The 18,099-nt window shown below is 41.5% G+C and overlaps 2 protein-coding genes across 2 annotated transcripts; both read right to left on the reverse strand.

Moving 5' to 3' along the window:
• Nucleotides 1-214: 214 nt before the first annotated feature.
• On the reverse strand, nucleotides 215-8,538 carry rpp40 (ribonuclease P/MRP 40 subunit). The gene is made up of 8 exons (XM_024010523.2): nucleotides 8,293-8,538; nucleotides 7,916-8,060; nucleotides 7,722-7,790; nucleotides 6,292-6,387; nucleotides 6,015-6,140; nucleotides 5,550-5,748; nucleotides 994-1,128; nucleotides 215-597 (listed from the first exon to the last, which is right to left on the reverse strand). The coding sequence occupies exons 1-8, from the start codon at nucleotides 8,407-8,409 to the stop codon at nucleotides 399-401; spliced, it is 1,086 nt and encodes a 361-aa protein (XP_023866291.1). The 5' UTR covers nucleotides 8,410-8,538; the 3' UTR covers nucleotides 215-398.
• Nucleotides 8,539-11,318: 2,780 nt separating this feature from the next.
• Nucleotides 11,319-13,020, reverse strand: lyrm4 (LYR motif containing 4). Its single transcript, XM_024009994.1, has 3 exons — nucleotides 12,898-13,020; nucleotides 12,072-12,192; nucleotides 11,319-11,679 (listed from the first exon to the last, which is right to left on the reverse strand). The coding sequence occupies exons 1-3, from the start codon at nucleotides 12,981-12,983 to the stop codon at nucleotides 11,608-11,610; spliced, it is 279 nt and encodes a 92-aa protein (XP_023865762.1). The 5' UTR covers nucleotides 12,984-13,020; the 3' UTR covers nucleotides 11,319-11,607.
• Nucleotides 13,021-18,099: the final 5,079 nt, after the last annotated feature.

Raw genomic sequence — 18,099 nt, forward strand, 5'->3', positions numbered from 1 at the left:
TTTTTCAAAAGCCTTTCTTCTTTGTTTGCTGCTTGTTTGGTCTCCTATTCAGTTTGCAGTTTTCTTTTGATTTTTTTCGATGTACTTTACTCTAAAAAAACATTTAAATTTCAATATTTGTAGGAGCTCATCTTTTCAGCTGCTGCTGCTTAATTTGGAACTCCGGAACTCCGGTATAAAAGCAACACAGAATAACTTACTATGAGCACTTCAGTTGGACTTAATTATTTTATTGAAGATGGCAAAGACAAATTAAGATTGAGCAAATTAGTCGTTTTCTTTACAAAAGTCACAATTGATAAGCAGTAAATTTTGCGAACAGTTTTGTACACATAATACCATATTTTCCTAAAACCAAGCTGAACAAAAAAATAAAAAAACCTTTTTGTATGTGGTCATCATGGGGGGCATCTATCATGAGAGCCAGTGCCCATGTGCAACCAGTAGTCCTGGTTCTTGAAGAGGACGAGGTTGTAGAAGTTTTCGCCACCCTTGTGAAACCCGTGTTCTGCGTCTCCCCAGGAAACGGGACTGTCCATGAAGCCGTGCACAGTCAATGACAGCCAGGACGTGAATTTGGGTTCGTCAAAGTACCGCCTGGGTTTAAGAGAAAACCACATAGTAAATGAGTATATATTTAAGACTTGATTTTTTTTTATATAACTTATTTCATGAGTGAATTTCCAAACAATGAACAAAATCAAAAAGGTGAGCAATTTTTGGGGCAATACAGTTGACAAGCTCCATTCGGAGTCCTCAGCTTTTATCGAGTCGCGTGTCACTGTGGATTGCATGTCACTGTAGACCGTGCGGCTCTGCAGGCTCTCTGTAACAGCTGTATATGATGACCTGGGTCTTTGGTAAATGCCTTCACTAAACCAGATAATTAAGATGGTAGAACTAAGTGTCATAGGAGTCAACTGTATAAAGACCGCACGTTCTTTGGTGTTCAGAAGGACCGATACAGTCATGTGTTTCAGAAGGTGAACTTACCGCAGTTCCTGCAGCAGAGAGTAGATGTCTTCGGGCAGCAGCAGGCCAGACACTGTGCAATGCAGGGCTTGGCTCACCAGTGTTTGGGGCTCTGGACAGACGTATGTCGAAAGGAAGCTGGCTGCTGTATTGTCACTAAACAACAAACAACATATTCACTAGCTTTCCGCATGAGTGTATGTGTGTTATGAGAGAGAGATTAGCCACAAGGGAGAAGTTTATAATACCATGACAGATTTCCCTCTCTCTTAGAACCCAGTGCCACGTACAGTGCCTTCAGAAAGTATTCATACCCCTTGACTTGTTCCACATTTTGTTGTGTTACAGCCTGATAAAAGTTTTAAAAAATTCACCCATCTACACACAATACCCCATAACAGCTGGTGCGCCATGTCTAATATTAAAGAAGTCTAGAGTTATTGCTCGCCTGAGGTACAGTACCTTATGATAAGCTGTAGACCACACTATCTACCAAGAGAGTTCTTATCTATATTATTCGTAGCCGTCTATTTACCACCACAGACCGATGCTGGCACTAAGACCACACTCAACCAACTCTATAAGGCCATATGCAAACAAGAAAATGCTCACACAGATGCGGCGCTCCTAGTGGCCGGGGACTTTAATGCAGGCAAACTTAAATCAGTTACCACATTTTTACCAGCATGTCACATGTGCAACCAGAGGAGAAAAAAAACAACTCTAGACCACCTTTACTCCACACACAGAGATGCATACAAAGCTCTCCCTCACCCTCTATTTGGCAAATCTGACCATAATTCTATCCTCCTGATTCCTGCTAAACTAAAGCAGGAAGTACCAGTGACTCGCTCAATACGAAAGTGGTCAGATGGTGCGGATGCTAAGCTACAGGACTGTTTTGCTAGCAGACTGGAATATGTTCCAGGATTCATCCAATGGCATTGAGGAGTATACCTCCTCAGTCACCGGCTTCATTAATAAGTGCATCGATGACGTCGTCCCCACAGTGACTGTACGTACATATCCCAACCAGAAGCCATGGATTACAGGCAACATCCGCATCGAGCTAAAGGCTAGAACTGCCGCTTTCAAGGAGCGGGACACTAATCCGGAAGCCTATAAGAAATCCTGCTATGCACTCCAACGAACCATCAAACAAGCAAAGCATCAATACAGGATTAAGATTGAATCCTACTACACTGGCTCTGACATTCGTCGGATGTGACAGGGCTTGAAAAATATTATGGGCTACAAAGGGAAGCACAGCCGAGAGCTGCCCAGTGACATGAGCCTACCAGACAAGCTAAATGCCTTTTATACTCGCTTCGAGGCAAGCAACACTGAAGTATGCATGAGAGCACCAGCTGTTCTGGATGACAGTGTGATAACGCTCTCGTTTGCCGTTGTGAGCAAGACCTTTAAACAGGTCAACATTCACAAAGCCGCAGGGCCAGATGGATTACCAGGACTTGTACTCAAAGCAGGCAAGTGTCTTCACTGACATTTTCAACCTCTCCCTAACTGAGTCTGTAATACCTACATGTTTCAAGCAGACCACCATAGTCCCTGTGCCCAAGGAAGCGAAGGTAACCTGCCTAAAAGATTACCACTCCGTAGCACTCACGTCAGTAGCCATGAAGTGCTTTGAAAGGCTGGTCATTGCTCACATCAACAGCATCCTCCCAAATACCCTAGACCCACTCCAATTCACATACCGCCCCAACAGATCCACAGATGACGCAATCTCAATCGCACTCTACACTGCCCTTTCCCACCTGGACAAAAGGAACACCTATGTGAGAATGCTGTTCATTGACTAGAGCTCAGCGTTCAACACCATAGTGCCCGCGAAGCTCCTCACAAAGCTAAGGACCCTGGGACTAAACACCTCCCTCTGCAACTGGATCCTGGACTTCCTGATGGGCTGCCCCCAGGTGGTAAAGGTATGCAAAAACATGTCTGCCACGCTGATCCTCCACACTGGGGCCCATTAGGGGTGTGTACTTAGTCCCCTCCTGTACTCCCTGTTCACCCATGATTGCGTGGCCAAACACGACTCCAACTCCATCATTAAGTTTGCTGGTAACACAACAGTGGTAGGCCTGATCACCGACAACAATGAGACAGCCAATAGGGAGGAGGTCAGAGAACTGGCAGTGTGGTGCCAGGACAACAACCTCTCCCTCAATGTGAGCAAGAAAAAAAGAACTGATCGTGGACTACAGGAAAAGGCGAGCTGAACAGGCCCTCATTAACATCAACGGGGCTGTTGTGGAGCGGGTTGAGAGCTTCAAGTTCCTTGGTGTTCACATCAACTATCTATCATGGTCCAAACACACCAAGACAGTCGTGAAGAGGGCACGACAAAACCTTTTCCTCCCTCAGGAGACTGAAAAGATTTGGCATGGGTCCCCAGATCCTCAAAAGGTTCTACAGCTGCACCATCGAGAGCATCCTGACCGGTTGCATACTGCAACCGGCATCTTGACCGTAAGGCGCTACAGAGGGTAGTGTGTACGGCCCAGTACGTCACTGGAGCCAAGCTTCCTGCAATCCAGGACCTATATAATAGGCAGTGTCAGAGGGAAGCCCATAAAATTGTCAGAGACTCCAGTCATCGACTGTTTTCTCTGCTACCACACGGCATGCGGTACCGGAGCGCCAAGTCTAGGACCAAGAGGCTCCTTAACAGCTTCTACCCCCAAGCCATAAGACTGCTGAACAATTAATCAAATGGCCACTGGACTATTACATTGACCACCCCCATTTGTTTTGTACACTTCTGCTACTCGCTGTTTATTATCCATGCATAGTCACTTCACCCCTACCTACATGTACAAATTACCTCTAACCTGTATCCCTGCACACTGACTCGGTACCGGTACCCCCTGTATATAGCCTCATTATTGTTGTTATTGTGTTACTTTTTATTATTATTTTTTATTTGGTAAATATTTTTCTTAAGTCTTCTTGAACTGCACTGTTGGTTAAAGGCTTGTAAGTAAGCATTTCACGGTAAGGTCTACACCTGTTGTATTCGGCGCATGTGACAAAGTTTGATTTGATAATGACAAAGTGAAAATGTTTAGACGTTTTTGTACATTTATTGAAAATTAAATAGAAAAATATAAATTTCAAAAAGAAAGGAGGACCAAAGCACTCTTCATATAATTAATTAAAATGCCTTTATTTGTATGGCATGTTCTTTTTGATGACCAATTTACCCCTTTTACCAAAGAGCACCTTCTGTCTACCAAAATATACTATTGTGTACCTTAGTAGCGCTTCCCTTCCTCCTCTTTTTCTTCTACAAGAAATATCTAATTTACCTAAGTATTCCCACCCCTGAGTCAATATTTGTATAAGCACCTTTGGCAGCGATTGATTTGAGTCTTTCTGGGTAAGTCTTTAAGAGCTTTCCACACCTGGATTGTGCAACATTTGCCCCCCCCCCAAAAAAAAATGTATTATTCAAATTGGTTGATCATTGCCTGACAACCATTTTCACGTCTTGCTATATATTTTCAAGTAGATTTAAGTCAAAACTGTAACTTGGCTACTCAGGAACATTCACTGTCTTCTTGGTAAGCAACTGCAGTGTAGATTGGTCTTGTGTTTAAGGTTATTCTCCTGCTGAAAGGTGAATTCATATCCCAGTGTGTGGGGAAAGCAAACTGAACCAGGTTTTCCTCGAGGATTTTGCCTGTGCTTAGCTCCATTTCATTTATTTTTTATCCTGAAAAACTCCCCAGTCCTTAACAATTACTAGCATACCCATAACATGATGCAGCCACCACTATGCTTGAAAATATGGAGAGGGGTTCTCAGTAATGTGTTGTATTTGCCCCAAACATGACACTTTGTATTCTGGACAAAAAGTACATTTCTTTGCCACATTTTTTGCAGTATTACTTTAGTTCCCTTTTGCAAACAGGATGCATGTTTTGGAATATTTGTGTTCTTTACAGGCTTATTTCTTCTCACTCTGTCAATTAGGTTAGTATTGTGGAGTAACTACAATGTTGTTGATCCATCCTCAGTTTTCTCCTAACACAGCCATTAAAATCGAACTGTTTTAAAGTCACCATTGGCCTCATGGTGAAATCCCTGAGCGGTTTCCTTCCTCTCCGGCAACTGAGTTAGGAAGGACGCTTGTATCTTTGTAGTCACTGGGTGTATTGATACACCATCTGTAGTGTAATTAATAACTTCACCATGCTCAAAGGGATATTCAATGTTTGCTTTGTTTTTTTATACCCATCTACCAATAGATGCCCTTATTTGCGAGGCATTGGAAAACCTCCCTGGTCTTTGTGGTTGAATCTGTATTTGAAATTGAGTGTCCGTTTGAGGGACCTTACAGATAATTGTATGTGTGGGGTATAGCGATTAAGGTAGTCATTCAAAAATCATGTTAAATACTTATTGCACACAGTGAGTGCATGCCACCTATTATTTAATCCATTTTAAATTCAGGCTGTAACAACAAAATGTGGAATAAGTCAAAGGGTGTGAGAATACTTTCTGAAAGCACTGTATTTATATCCATTAGAACTATATGGTTGTGCACGTACCAACTGACACCAGCGCTCACTGCTCCAAGCCACTCCAGGAAGCTGTGGGGGTCACAAGACTGCTGGTCCCCGCGCAGGTCCAAAGCGTGCAGGGATGGACATGGCAGATCCTTCAGGGTGTGGCTACTGACCACTGGTCTGTGCTCTTTCCACTGGTAACGGGACAGAAGACTCTGCAGCGCTCTATCCCCATCCGCCCCTTGAAGTAGACAGACGCAATTTTAGAAATGCTTTGAAAGAAAACATTGGTCAGCTTACGGAAGTTCAGGGTCGTATTCATAAGAGCATACTGTAGCCAACAAAAAAAACTAGAGTTTCTTATTGGACAAGTTCAGGTGGTCCCCTCTCTGTTTCAGTCTGTTTTCTTCCATTTAGTCTAGTGAAAACAACCCAGGACTTGGACAGACTAGACATTTACATGCCTCAGACTCAACAGTGCAAACAAACATAAACAGGTTCTCCTACCTGAATTGTGCCGTCCTAGCAGGAAGTCGCTTTTCAGAGGCACCCTTTCTTTAAGGCTGGAGAGAACTCGCTGGTAGCGTTTCCCTTCCGGATCCATGGATTTGTTCGTCAGGTCAATGGTCACGACTGCAGAACATCATCATTGTTATTAAATTAAACCAGGTTAGATTTCATTTCGAACAGCACAACAACAAAAATTGCGGGTAAGAAACCAGGTGAGGTGTGGAGCAATGAAATATCAAAACATAATATTAAAAGATACATGATCCTTTCTCACCATATCTCATGGGCTGTCTGTGATTGTACTGTGACGGCTTTCCCTCCAGACCCAGCTGTTCATACGTGTCCTTATCCACAGAGAGGATCAGCTGACCTTGGATTCAGACAGAGCAGAGGTTTATTTACTGACCAGTCAATGTAACATGGGGCCTCCTTTCTTGTAGTACATTGTACTAGTATTGGAAGTCAAAATACAACCAGTTTCGATGGTAGTGGAGTTAGTTTAATAGAACTAGCATTGATTCAAGGCTGTATCACAACCGGCCGTGATTGGGAGTCCCATAGGGCGGTGCACAATTGGCCCAGCGTCGTCCGGGGTTGGCCGGTGTAGGCCGTCATTGTAAATAAGAATTTGTTCTTAACTGACCTGCCTAGTTAAATCAAATAAATAATCTCCACTGACCAATGTGGCAGCCTGGCAGGGGAGCTCTAGGGTGTATTCATGAGTGTACACTGTAGCAAAACGTTTGCAACAAAGATTAGCGTTTCTTATTAAACAAATTTAGGTTAGTCTCTCCCCGTTTTCAGACACTTTGCTTCCTAGTGAATACACGCCTGGCTTTTCCATTGATTCTATTGCCCAGGACAACATGACCGCAATTTTGTAATGTCTTCTGATCCCAATATTATACACTACTCTGGGAAGCATTTATTTGGGCTGCAATTTCTGAGGCTGGTAACTCTAATGAACTTATCCTCTGCCATTCCTGTGGCGGTCCTCATGAGAGAGTTTCATCATAGCGCTTGATGGTTTTTGCGACTGCACTTGAAGAAACTTTCAAAGTTCTTGAAATTTTCCATATTGACTGACCTTCATGTCTTAAAGTAATGATGGACTCTTGTTACTCTTTGCTTATTTGAGCAGTTCTTGCCAAAATATGGACTTGTTTTTTTACCAAATAGGGCTATCTTCTGTATACCCCCCATACCTTTTCACAACACAACTGATCAGCTCACATGCATTAAGGAAAGAAATTCCACAAATTAACATTTAAGAAGACACACCTGTTAAATGCATTCCAGGTGACTACCTCATGAAGCTGGTTGAGAGAATGCCAAGAGTGTGCAAAGCTGACATCAAGGCAAAGGGTGGCTATTTGAAGAACCTCAAATATATTTTGATTTGTTTAACAGTTTTTGGTTACTACATGATTCCATATGTATTATTTCATAGTTTTGATGTCTTCACTATTATTATACAATGTAGAAAACAGTAAAAATAAAGAAAAACCCTTGAATGAATAGGTGTTCTAAAACTTTTGACCGGTAGTGTACTTCCTAGCCTGTTTTGGACCATGGCTACTACTCTACACACAGGCTAAAAGTTGCCAGTGGTCTTTTATTAAGACTACAGCGATAGGACTACAGTGTGAGTCATGTCCTGTAATAATATGATAATAGGTAGAACACAGTGGTAAGGGAACTCACTGCTAGGCAGAAGTGCAATGGTATTATCCTGGTCAATGCTTGTCTTGTAGGAAAGAGCATAGAAAGCACCTGGGGAAACAAATAGGCATACTTTATAACTAGCATGAAAATAACACTTTTTTTACTGAATGGTAGTTGTTTCATTTACCCAATTTAATAGTGCATGCAATAGTGTTCTCCTTCTATGCACTTACCATTCCACACAACATTCTTCAAGAAGTCTTTATCCAAAAACTCATAGACTGGTAAATTCTTCACCAGAAAATACTTGCTGAAATTGTTTATGACACTGGCCAGCCGGGAAGAAAGGGCACCACATTCCGGTATTACAACCGACACCTGAGAGGATTAATTAATTACCTCATGTTTTTAGTTCACATCACATGCATCTATAGTGTCACACATTACATTGGTAATTTGCTTAATTCAGACTGGCTAGTTAGCAAACCGTGTTGTTTAGATTTAACACGTAGGTCAAACAAGTGGCAAAGCAAACGAAGTGGCAGCAGGTTCCGTGCAGATAATCTAAACCATCTAACATTAGCTACCACAGAACCATAAAATTGCTTACCTTGTGGTTAAAATAATGTTTTGACACGTGAGTGTCGTGTCTAGACTTTTCATGCTCAAAGTTCGATTTCTCGCAAACAAGTAAACTTCTTGGACACTTGTCTAGCTCCGGGTACATTTTATTAGACTTGTATCAACAACAACAAATCTAAACACATTTAAACCAAAGACATTTAGCTATGCACACACTTGTGAATCAAACATGTGAAATACAGTATGTTCCTCTCTGAACGTGTAAACTACTTCCGGCTAGAGAGCCAGCGTGCTTGCTTGTCACGTGTTTAAAGTAGCCAATAGCAAAACAGTAGCAAAAATCTAAACCACAGTTTAGAAACCTGTAGTCTTTGTCCAAACCATCAAATATGCCTTGGGCTCGTTCAGAAGGACGCGAGGTTTTGTAACGTTCAGATAGAAATATTCTATGTAGAACAAACATACCTCTCTTACATGTAGTATAAGGAATCACATAATCTCTCATGACAGCATTTATATCTGCAACGTTCGAACGTAAAGTAAATGGCTCAGTAGAATACACAATTTATAGTCTAATATTTACACATTTTGGGGAAGGGGGGATTGGGGGGGCAAGTGTTTAAATTGTGCAGTATTTAGCAATAGTAAATAAGAGTCTTGTAGCAGCAGTTGTGATGTGTGGGTGAGTGAGTGAGTGCATGTGTTTTAAGGTGTGGAGACTCTGTGCAATTGAAGTTACACATTTGTTTAAAAGCTTATTTAAAAAAATAAACTTTATTAAACTACGCAAGTCAGTTAATAACATATTCTTATGTACAATGACGGCCTACCCCGGCCAAATCCGGACGATGCTTGGTCAATTGTGCACTGCCCTATGGGACTCCAAATCCCGGCCAGATGTGATACAGCCTGGAATCGAACCAGGGACTGTAGTGACGCCTCTTGCACTGAGATGCAGTGCCTTAGACCGCCGCACCACTCGGGAGCCCTAAAATGTGATGTGATGGTAATAAAAAATACACATTAAAAAAATACCAATCAATGTATCCACATTAATAAAATATGAAGGAACTTCAATTACATTGAGCAAAAAATCTAAACACATTTTGTGTTGGCCCCATGTTTCATGAGCTGAAATAAAAGATCCCAGAAATGTTCCATATGCACAAAAGGCTTATTTCTCTCAAATGTTGTGCAGAAATTTGTTTACATCCCTATTAGTGAGCATTTCTCATTTGCCAAGATAATCCATCCACCTGCCAGGTGTGGCATATTAAGAAGCTAATTAAACAGCATGATCATTACACAGGTGCACCTTGTGCTGGGGATAATAAAAGGCCACTCTAAAATGTGCTGTTTGGTCACACAACACAATGCCACAGATGTCTCAAGTTTTGAGGGAGAGTGTAATCGGCATGCCGACTGCAGGAATGTCCACCAGAGCTGTTGCCAAATAATTTAATGTTAATTTCTCTATCATAAGCCGCATTCAACGTCATTATAGAGAATTTGGCACCACGTCCAACCGTTTTCAAAGCCACAGACCACGTGTATGGCGTTGTGTGGGCGAGCAGTTTGCTGATGTCAACGTTGAGTACACGATTGCATTTTATCAATGGCAATTTGAATGCACAAAAATACTTGAGGCCCATTTTTTTTTAAAGGTATCTGTGACCAACAGATGCATATCTGTATTCCCAGTCATGTAAAATCCATAGATTAGGACCTGATTAATTTATTTCAATTGACTGATTTCCTCATATGAACTGTAACTTAGTCAAATCAATGAAATTGTTAAAATGTTCTGTTTATATTTTTGCTCAGCATAGTTGAAATGACCAACGAGCAGCAGAAAATCTTACAGATTGCACCTTTAGGGAAGACCCTTGTGAGTTCTACATGATACAAACTTTAATTTCCACTGCCTGGTATATCTGCTGAAAGCTCATGATGTATGAAATGGAAATTAATACTGCATGCTGGTGACGCCACGAGTAGTCATTTATAGCAGACATTTCCAGATATACAAGATGTAGATCACAGGAGGTTGGTGGTACCTTAATTGGGGATGGGCATGTGGTAATGGCTGGAGTGGTATAAGTGGAAAGGTATCAATGCCATTCCATTCGTGCCGTCCTCCCCTCAGCAGCCCCCACTGCTTGTGATGGATAGGGAAAGTGTATCTGGTAGGAGAGGAGGTTCACATTCATTGTGCCTTACCTGAATATCTCATCAGAGCACTCTCCCATTTATTTGTATTAGATTGTGGTCATTTATGTGAGAACAAACAATAACAGACTGACGAATACTACAAGGGTTGAGCAGTGTTAAGAGTAGAGCGCTTTACGGCAGTTCTTGTCAGAGAAGTCTATCAGTTCCATATTTATAATTTGTCATGTTAAAATGTATTATTAAAGGGGCAATCAGCGAGAGCTGCATCAATTGACTTACTGTTGCCATTGATTCTTGAAGAATATTTATAAACGCCCAATGAGTTTAGTTCAACCGTCTTACTGTTTTGAAGCTATACAGTGTCTGTTTACAAACTTTCACGTTGATTTGATGAATGGTCAGTCCTTGCCTCCATCGCCCCGTCTATGAATTTGAGAGTGGTTCGATTTCTCCAGCCCCATCCCTCAGCTGTTTGGTTAACCAATATTGGTATTGGTGTTTGAAACGTAGATTAACCCCTTTAAGCTTTAGTTATTTAATTTCATTAGATACAAAGCTAATAATAAATTTTATATTCATTGATATCCGCTTAATTTTCGGGCCACTTGGCCAGATTTGCGCTCATGTTTATCACCCTTAGTTTCTCTAATCTGAGCTTCAACAACAGCGGTTTGGAAAAAGCTTTTCTGCACAAGTTAAACATCTGCATAGTACAAACGGTGTCTTCTGTGATCGTTGAGGCTTGACTCAACAATCAGAGCATGAATTTATAAGAATCTGTGGCTTAGACACCAGAACTAGTGAAATTTAAACATTGAGAGTAAATCATGTGAAATTATTAAATAGTATTATAAAACATCCAGCCAAACTCTAAAAACCACATACTTCATATATTACTGTTTAATTGAGATGCTGCCATCATTGCAACAAAAGGGTATTACATATCACTACAAGCTGTTACAAATACATATAAATGATAACATGAGTTAAGAGTAAAAAAAAAAAAAATCATACATTTCAATACATCAGAGAGAAATGTTGTCTGGTCTAAGTGCTTTCTGGGACTAAAGTCTTTCCTCAGTGCTGTTACCATAGCAAAACATGACTTTAACTGTCCAAAATGTGGTCCAAGACATGCTATGATAACAACAATCACAACACCACTACAAACTCAGAGGTCCCTGTGCACTCCAGTTTCCTCAACAATGGTCCTCTGAGCAGTGTACATCTGTCCAATGGACACCTGCAATAGAAAGAGAACAATCAGTCTCTACATGACAATGCACAGACATTTTCTGACTTTTTATAGGCTGTAGTAGGTTGTATGGACTAGAGTAGATGGATTTGTATAAGGTCTGCCCTCAAAAATGTGATTTTCAAAGTTTTTTATGCTATTTGTTTCATTTAGAGGAAACAAGAGCAACACTTGGCCATTGTCAGGTAGAGAAATGTGTTTGTACTCACTGAACCCTTGCATTTGAGACAAATATTTCTGAATATTGATAAACTACTATTTCACAATTCATTGCCTAACTCATGTACAAAGTCTTACTGAATATTTGAATAGGCTATTCTACTAACATTTAACATCCCTAATATGCACATCTAAATCAACACTACTGAAGAGTCACTCACCTGTCTCCTGATGACAGCAAGGTTCTCTCTGGCCTGGTTGAGCAGCATATCCAGAGTTTTGGGGTTGTCAACATGGAGATTCTCCCTGAAGCTATCCTTTACCCTGCGCAGGGCATATGTTCTGAAAGAAGGCAGGAGCAAAAAGTAAATACATCTTAAATCTGCTGGAGAAAAATGTTATATAAGTTGCGTTACTTGCATTGTCATTCAACAAACATTTCAGACGGTAATAAAGAAAAGCCCACTGTATGCTCGCCTTGCAGGCTTGTTTTTGTGCAGTATAAAATCATGCGACTCATACCTACATTTGATTGTAGCCTCGAGAGAGCGCTAGCGGACGCTGTTGTTCCTGTCTTGACTTAGGCAAGTGGAAAAGATAGGAAAAACTGCGACCACTAGCAGTTTATCGAGGTTAGTTTAATTGCTTGGTCCACATAGCTAGATCCTGTCAGGGCAACCACTAGATAGTTAGCTATCATATCATTGGTGTCAGATCTTTGCAAAGCCCAAAGTGTTTTGTTTGAATACGTTCACTACTTTCGCCAGCGTGAGCTAGCTAGCAACGTTACACCTCATTAAAAAAAACTAGTTAGCTAGCTACCTGTAACGTTACAACACAATAAAATAAAAAGTATATATTATATAAAAAGGTGGTACTAGAAACTCACACTAGAAGTTGTGATTTCCACAACTTCTAGCAATGGAAATGTTAACGACTGGCTAACGACGTTGTGAAAGACATTTCGAACTTACTGTAAGCTAGCTATATCAACATTAGATTGAACACATATCATTCCAACCAGTGTAGCTACATTAAATCCCTTACCTGTAATTGTAAGAGGGGAATTTCTTGCTCTCTTTTATAAGCATCCTGTACAAGGAGATCACCTGCGTTCTGCTGCATGACGCCATGTTGGTTAATGTAAACACTATGATTGCGTTCCCTTGACTCCTCACCTCCTTCTCAAAACCCATTGGATAAGAAAGTCAGATGTCCTGCCCCTCTGACCATCTCCTCCAATCGGTTTTGAGAAGTACCAGGCGGTGATACAGTCTGACAGGATATTTCTCAAAAGAGAAAGGAATGAATTAGTTTGTCTGCCACCAATTAAAAATCATAAATGGCTTAAAATGACTAATATAAATCGCAAAATATATCGTATCAGTTTCACTTACGGTGAAGAAGAGTGACAACTATGCCACATAAAATTCGAGATAGTTGGGAACAGATTTTTGATGTCCCGATACCATGGCATCAGGTTTATGAACTGATATACAAAACAACAATTGATGCATCAATTCATTCTTTTCAATATATACTATTAAATAACATTCTTACTACAAAAAGAATGCTCAGTATATGGGGTCTTCAACAGTCAGACCAGTGCAGTCTCTGGAGAATACAGAAACAGAATCAATAGAGCATCTCTTTTAGCACTGTCCATCGGTGGCTTGTTTTTGGAGTCTGGTCCAGGAATGGTTGTTATGCCATAATGTCAGGGTGCTGTTGGACCTGCAAACTGTATTGCTGGGGGATTTGAAGGACCACAGTCAGTCAATAGGAAATATCATTGTGCTCTTGGGTAAAATGTTGCAGATGGGTAGGTTCAAGTCCCTAGTGAGACACCATGGGAGAATGGAGGGGTGAATTGGGAGAGGTTCAAGTCCCTAGTGAGACACCATGGGAGAATGGAGGGATGAATTGCGATAGGAAATGGTAGAATGATAACATGTGAGAGAGAGAGAGGTCATGAGCAGATGAGCTCCCACATTTTTCAGCATGTTTTTAAAAATAGATAGATTTAGAGTTAGACAAACTTAGATTTTGGGGGGATGGACATATACAGGATGCTACCCTAAACAACATAACCTACACTTTGTCACCAGGACATATACAGGATGCTACCCTAAACAACATAACCTTCACTCCAAATCGAAACTCCAAACCTACAACCTGATTTTGGATGGAATTACTTGAAAGGCTTCCTACATTCAAGGATTATTATTCCCAAACTATACATCAAATGCTCTGGCAAACAAGCAGAGACCTGAAAACCCCATCCAACCTGGAGCTGAGTGATTCCATAGTCTGAAGCAAAAAAAAAAGTACTTTCAAAAGCCAAGAAGAAAAATACATTATAATTATATATTTTACATAATAAGGACTGAATGCTCAGGCTACCAAGCTTTGCTAGGACAAAAAGATACAACTTCAATTAGCCCTGACGTGTGAAGCGAGAGGTGTCGAAGCCTCTGAGCCCAACAATTGGCAGGCTACCCCCACCCAGATCCAGAGTTCTTGAAGCCTCCTCCTGCTGTTCAAAGACCATCCACTGGCATTTTCTACACGAAATCTGCCTCCAGAAATAAAAGCTTCTCCCAAGTTGCTCCCATCTCCCACCTACTCCCATTGCCTGTTGCACTGCTGCTTGGATTCCACCTGGCGATCTGTTCACCGTCTTCCCTGGCCTTTTTCTTGTGCATTTTGCTATTTGCCTCATGACTCCTGCATGCTTTGTTGACTACGAACTTTCTTTACCAAACCGTGGGACAGACTATGTTTGTTCCCACACTCGGTACTCTGACTCTCTATTGGTTACACTGACTTTTGGCCTCCCATCCCATTCTAAACACCTTTCGCCGGCTTTGTATTCGTGTTACCTGATGAAATTGCTGTACAATATGATCTTGTTGCCATCTGATGCACATTCAGATGTCATAAATCAGCACTGCAGAGCTCTCCCTGTCCTATGCCGTGCCTTGATTGTATTACTGTTGATGATATCTGGAAATGTGCATGTACACCCTGGCCCATCTACTGTTGCTAGCCCCAATTCTGACTTGTGCTCTGATAACTGCTTCACTGATTTCTGCTCTCGTAAAATCCTGGGTTTTCTGCTGGTTAACACTAGAAGCTTATTACCCAAAATGGATCAATTGAAAGTGTGGGTTCACAGCTCCAATTCAGATGTTTTGGTCATTAGTGAGACGTGGTTAAGGAAGAGCGTTTTCAATACTGATGTTAACCTTTCTGGTTATAATCTTTTTCGGCAAGACAGATCCTCCAAAGGTGGGGTAGTGGCAATCTTTACCAAGGATCACCTTCAGTGCTCGGTTGTCTCCACCAAGTCTGTCCCCAAACAATTTGATTTGCTGGTTTTAAGTATTAAACTTTCAAATAGCTCTTTGTTGACTGTTGCTGGGTGCTATCGTCCTCCATCAGCACTAGCCTGTACCCTACCTGCCCTAAGCTCTCTCCTGGCCCCTTACACCAAGTCTGAATTTGTTGTGCTAGGTGACCTAAACTGGGACATGCTTAAACCACCTGACCAAGTCCTAAAGCAATGGGACTCCCTAAATCTTACTCAGATTATTACCAATCCCACAAGGTATGACTCCAAACACCCAGAAAGGGCTACTCTTCTTGATGTTATCTTCACAAATAATCCTGATAGGTTTCTGTCTGGTGTTTTTTGTAATGACCTTAGTGATCACTGTTTTACAGCCTGTGTTTTACAGCCTCTGCTCAGTGAAACGACCTGTCCTGATTTGTAATAGACACTTGCTAAAAAACTTTAATGAGCAAGCCTTCCTTCATGAACTGGCCTCTGTAAAATGGTTTAGAATCAGCTTGATCCCCTCTGTGGAAGACGCTTGGACCTATTTTCAGTGGTATTGTTAACAAACACGCCTCCATAAAGAAAATTTGAATTAAAAACAGGTTCAGCCCCTGGTTCGACCGAGATCTTGCAGAGTTACTCCACCTCAAGAATTACATTTGAGGAAAGGTTCAGCACACTTACACTCAGGCTGACTGGCTCTAGCTCAGGCAAATGAGAAATAAGTGCACTCAGGCTATCCGTAAAGCCAAAGTTAGTTACTTTATGGAGCAGTTCTCTCTCTGTGGGTCTAACCCCAAGAAGTTCTAGAAAACGGTTAAAGACCTGGAGAATAAACCCTTCTCCTCACAGCTGCCAATGTCCCTTAAAGTTGATGATGTGGTTGTTACTGACAAGAAGCACATGGCTGAGCTCTTTAATCACCACTTCATTAAGTCAGGATTCCTATGTGACTCAGCCATGCCTCCTTGCCCGTCCAACATTTCCTCATCTCCCACCTCTTCTAATGTGACTATCCCCGATGCTTCTCTCTCTTTTTCCCCTGCCACGCTACAAAGTTTCTCCCTGCAGGCAGTCACTGAGTCCGAGGTGCTAGAGGAGCTCCTGAAACATGACCCCAAAAAACCATCTGGGTCAGATGGTTTAGACTCAAGCCTATCTCCAACCTTTTTAATCTGTCTCTTTTTTCTGGGGAGGTTCCCATTGCTTGGAAGGCAGCCACGGTTTGTCCATTATTTAAAGGGGGAGATCAAGCTGATCCTAACTGTTATAGGCATATTTCTATTTTGCCCTGTTTACCAAAAGTGTTGGAAAACTTGTCAATAATACACTGACTGTTTTTTTTTATGTCTATAGCATTATCTCTGCTATGCAATCTGTTTGTTTTCCGCTCAGGTTATGGATGTGGCACTGCAACCTTAAAGGTCCTCAATGATGTCACCATTGCCCTTGATTCTAAGCAATGTTGTGCTGCTATTTTTATTGACTTGGCCAAAGCTTTTGATACGGTAGACCATTCCATTCTTGTGGGCCGGCTAAGGAATATTGGTGTCTCTGAGGGGTCTTTGGCCTGGTTTGCTAACTACCTYTCTCMAAGAKKGCAGTSTATAAWGTMAGAAAATCTGCTGTCTCAGCCACTGCCTGTCACCAATGGAGTACCCCAAGGCTCAATCCTAGGCCCCACGCTCTTCTCAATTTACATCAACAACATAGCTCAGGCAGTAGGAAGCTCTCTCTCATCCATTTATATGCAGATGATACAGTCTTATACTCAGCTGGCCCCTCCCCGGATTTTGTGTTAAATGCTCTACAACAAAGCTTTCTTAGTGTCCAACAAGCTTTCTCTACCCTTAACCTTGTTCTGAACACCTCCAAAGTAAAGGTAATGTGGTAAGAAGAATGCCGCTCTCCCCACAGGTGTGATTACTACCTCTCAGATTTGCCACCAATGCTCCTTATAGGACACATCACTGCACTCTATGCTCCTCTGTAAACTGGTCATCTCTGTATACCCTTCGCAAGACCCACTGGTTGATGCTTATTTATAAAACCCTCTTAGGCCTCACTCCCCCCTATCTGAGATATCTACTGCAGCCCTCATCCTCCACATACAACACCTGTTCTGCCAGTCACATTCTGTTAAAGGTCCCCAAAGCACACACATCCCTGGGTCACTCGTCTTTTCAGTTCGCTGCAGCTAGCGACTGGAACGAGCTGCAACAAACACTCAAACTGGACAGTTTTATCTCAATCTCTTCATTCAAAGACTCAATCATGGACACTCTTACTGACAGTTGTGGCTGCTTTGCGTGATGTATTGTTGTTTCTACCTTCTTCGCTTTGTGCTGTTGTCTGTGCCCAATAATGTTTGTACCATGTTTTGTGCTGCTACCATGTTGTGTTGCTACCATGTTGTTGTCATATTGTGTTGCTACCATGCTGTTGTCATGTGTTGTGCCTTGCTATGGTGTTGTCTTAGGTCTCTCTTTATGTAGTGTTGTGTTGTCCTCTTGTCATGATGTGTGTTTTGTCCTATATTTAGTTTATTTATTTATTTTAATCCCAGCCTCCTCCCCGCAGGAGCCTTTCGGTAGGCCGTCATTGTAAATAAGAATTTGTTCTTAACTGACTTGCCTAGTTAAAAAAAGGTTAAATAAAATAAAATAAAAATGATGATTCATTGGGAAAGATGGGCTGATCTGTGGCTGTCTGAAGGGTGGAATTGATGAGTGTTGGAATAATTATATACACAAATGTACAGTATAAAATGTTCGAGGTCCTCCAATCAGGGTGAGGGTGGGGGATGTGATTATTTGTTTGTTGCGTTTCGTTATATATGTTTTGTGGTTTGGTTTCATGCTGTAAGCGTGTGTGTGTGCTGGTCCTGGTAGTTATAGGTTGCTCGCTTC

Source organism: Salvelinus sp. IW2-2015, linkage group LG19 (assembly GCF_002910315.2).
Source record: "Salvelinus sp. IW2-2015 linkage group LG19, ASM291031v2, whole genome shotgun sequence".
Classification (NCBI taxonomy): domain Eukaryota; kingdom Metazoa; phylum Chordata; class Actinopteri; order Salmoniformes; family Salmonidae; genus Salvelinus; species Salvelinus sp. IW2-2015.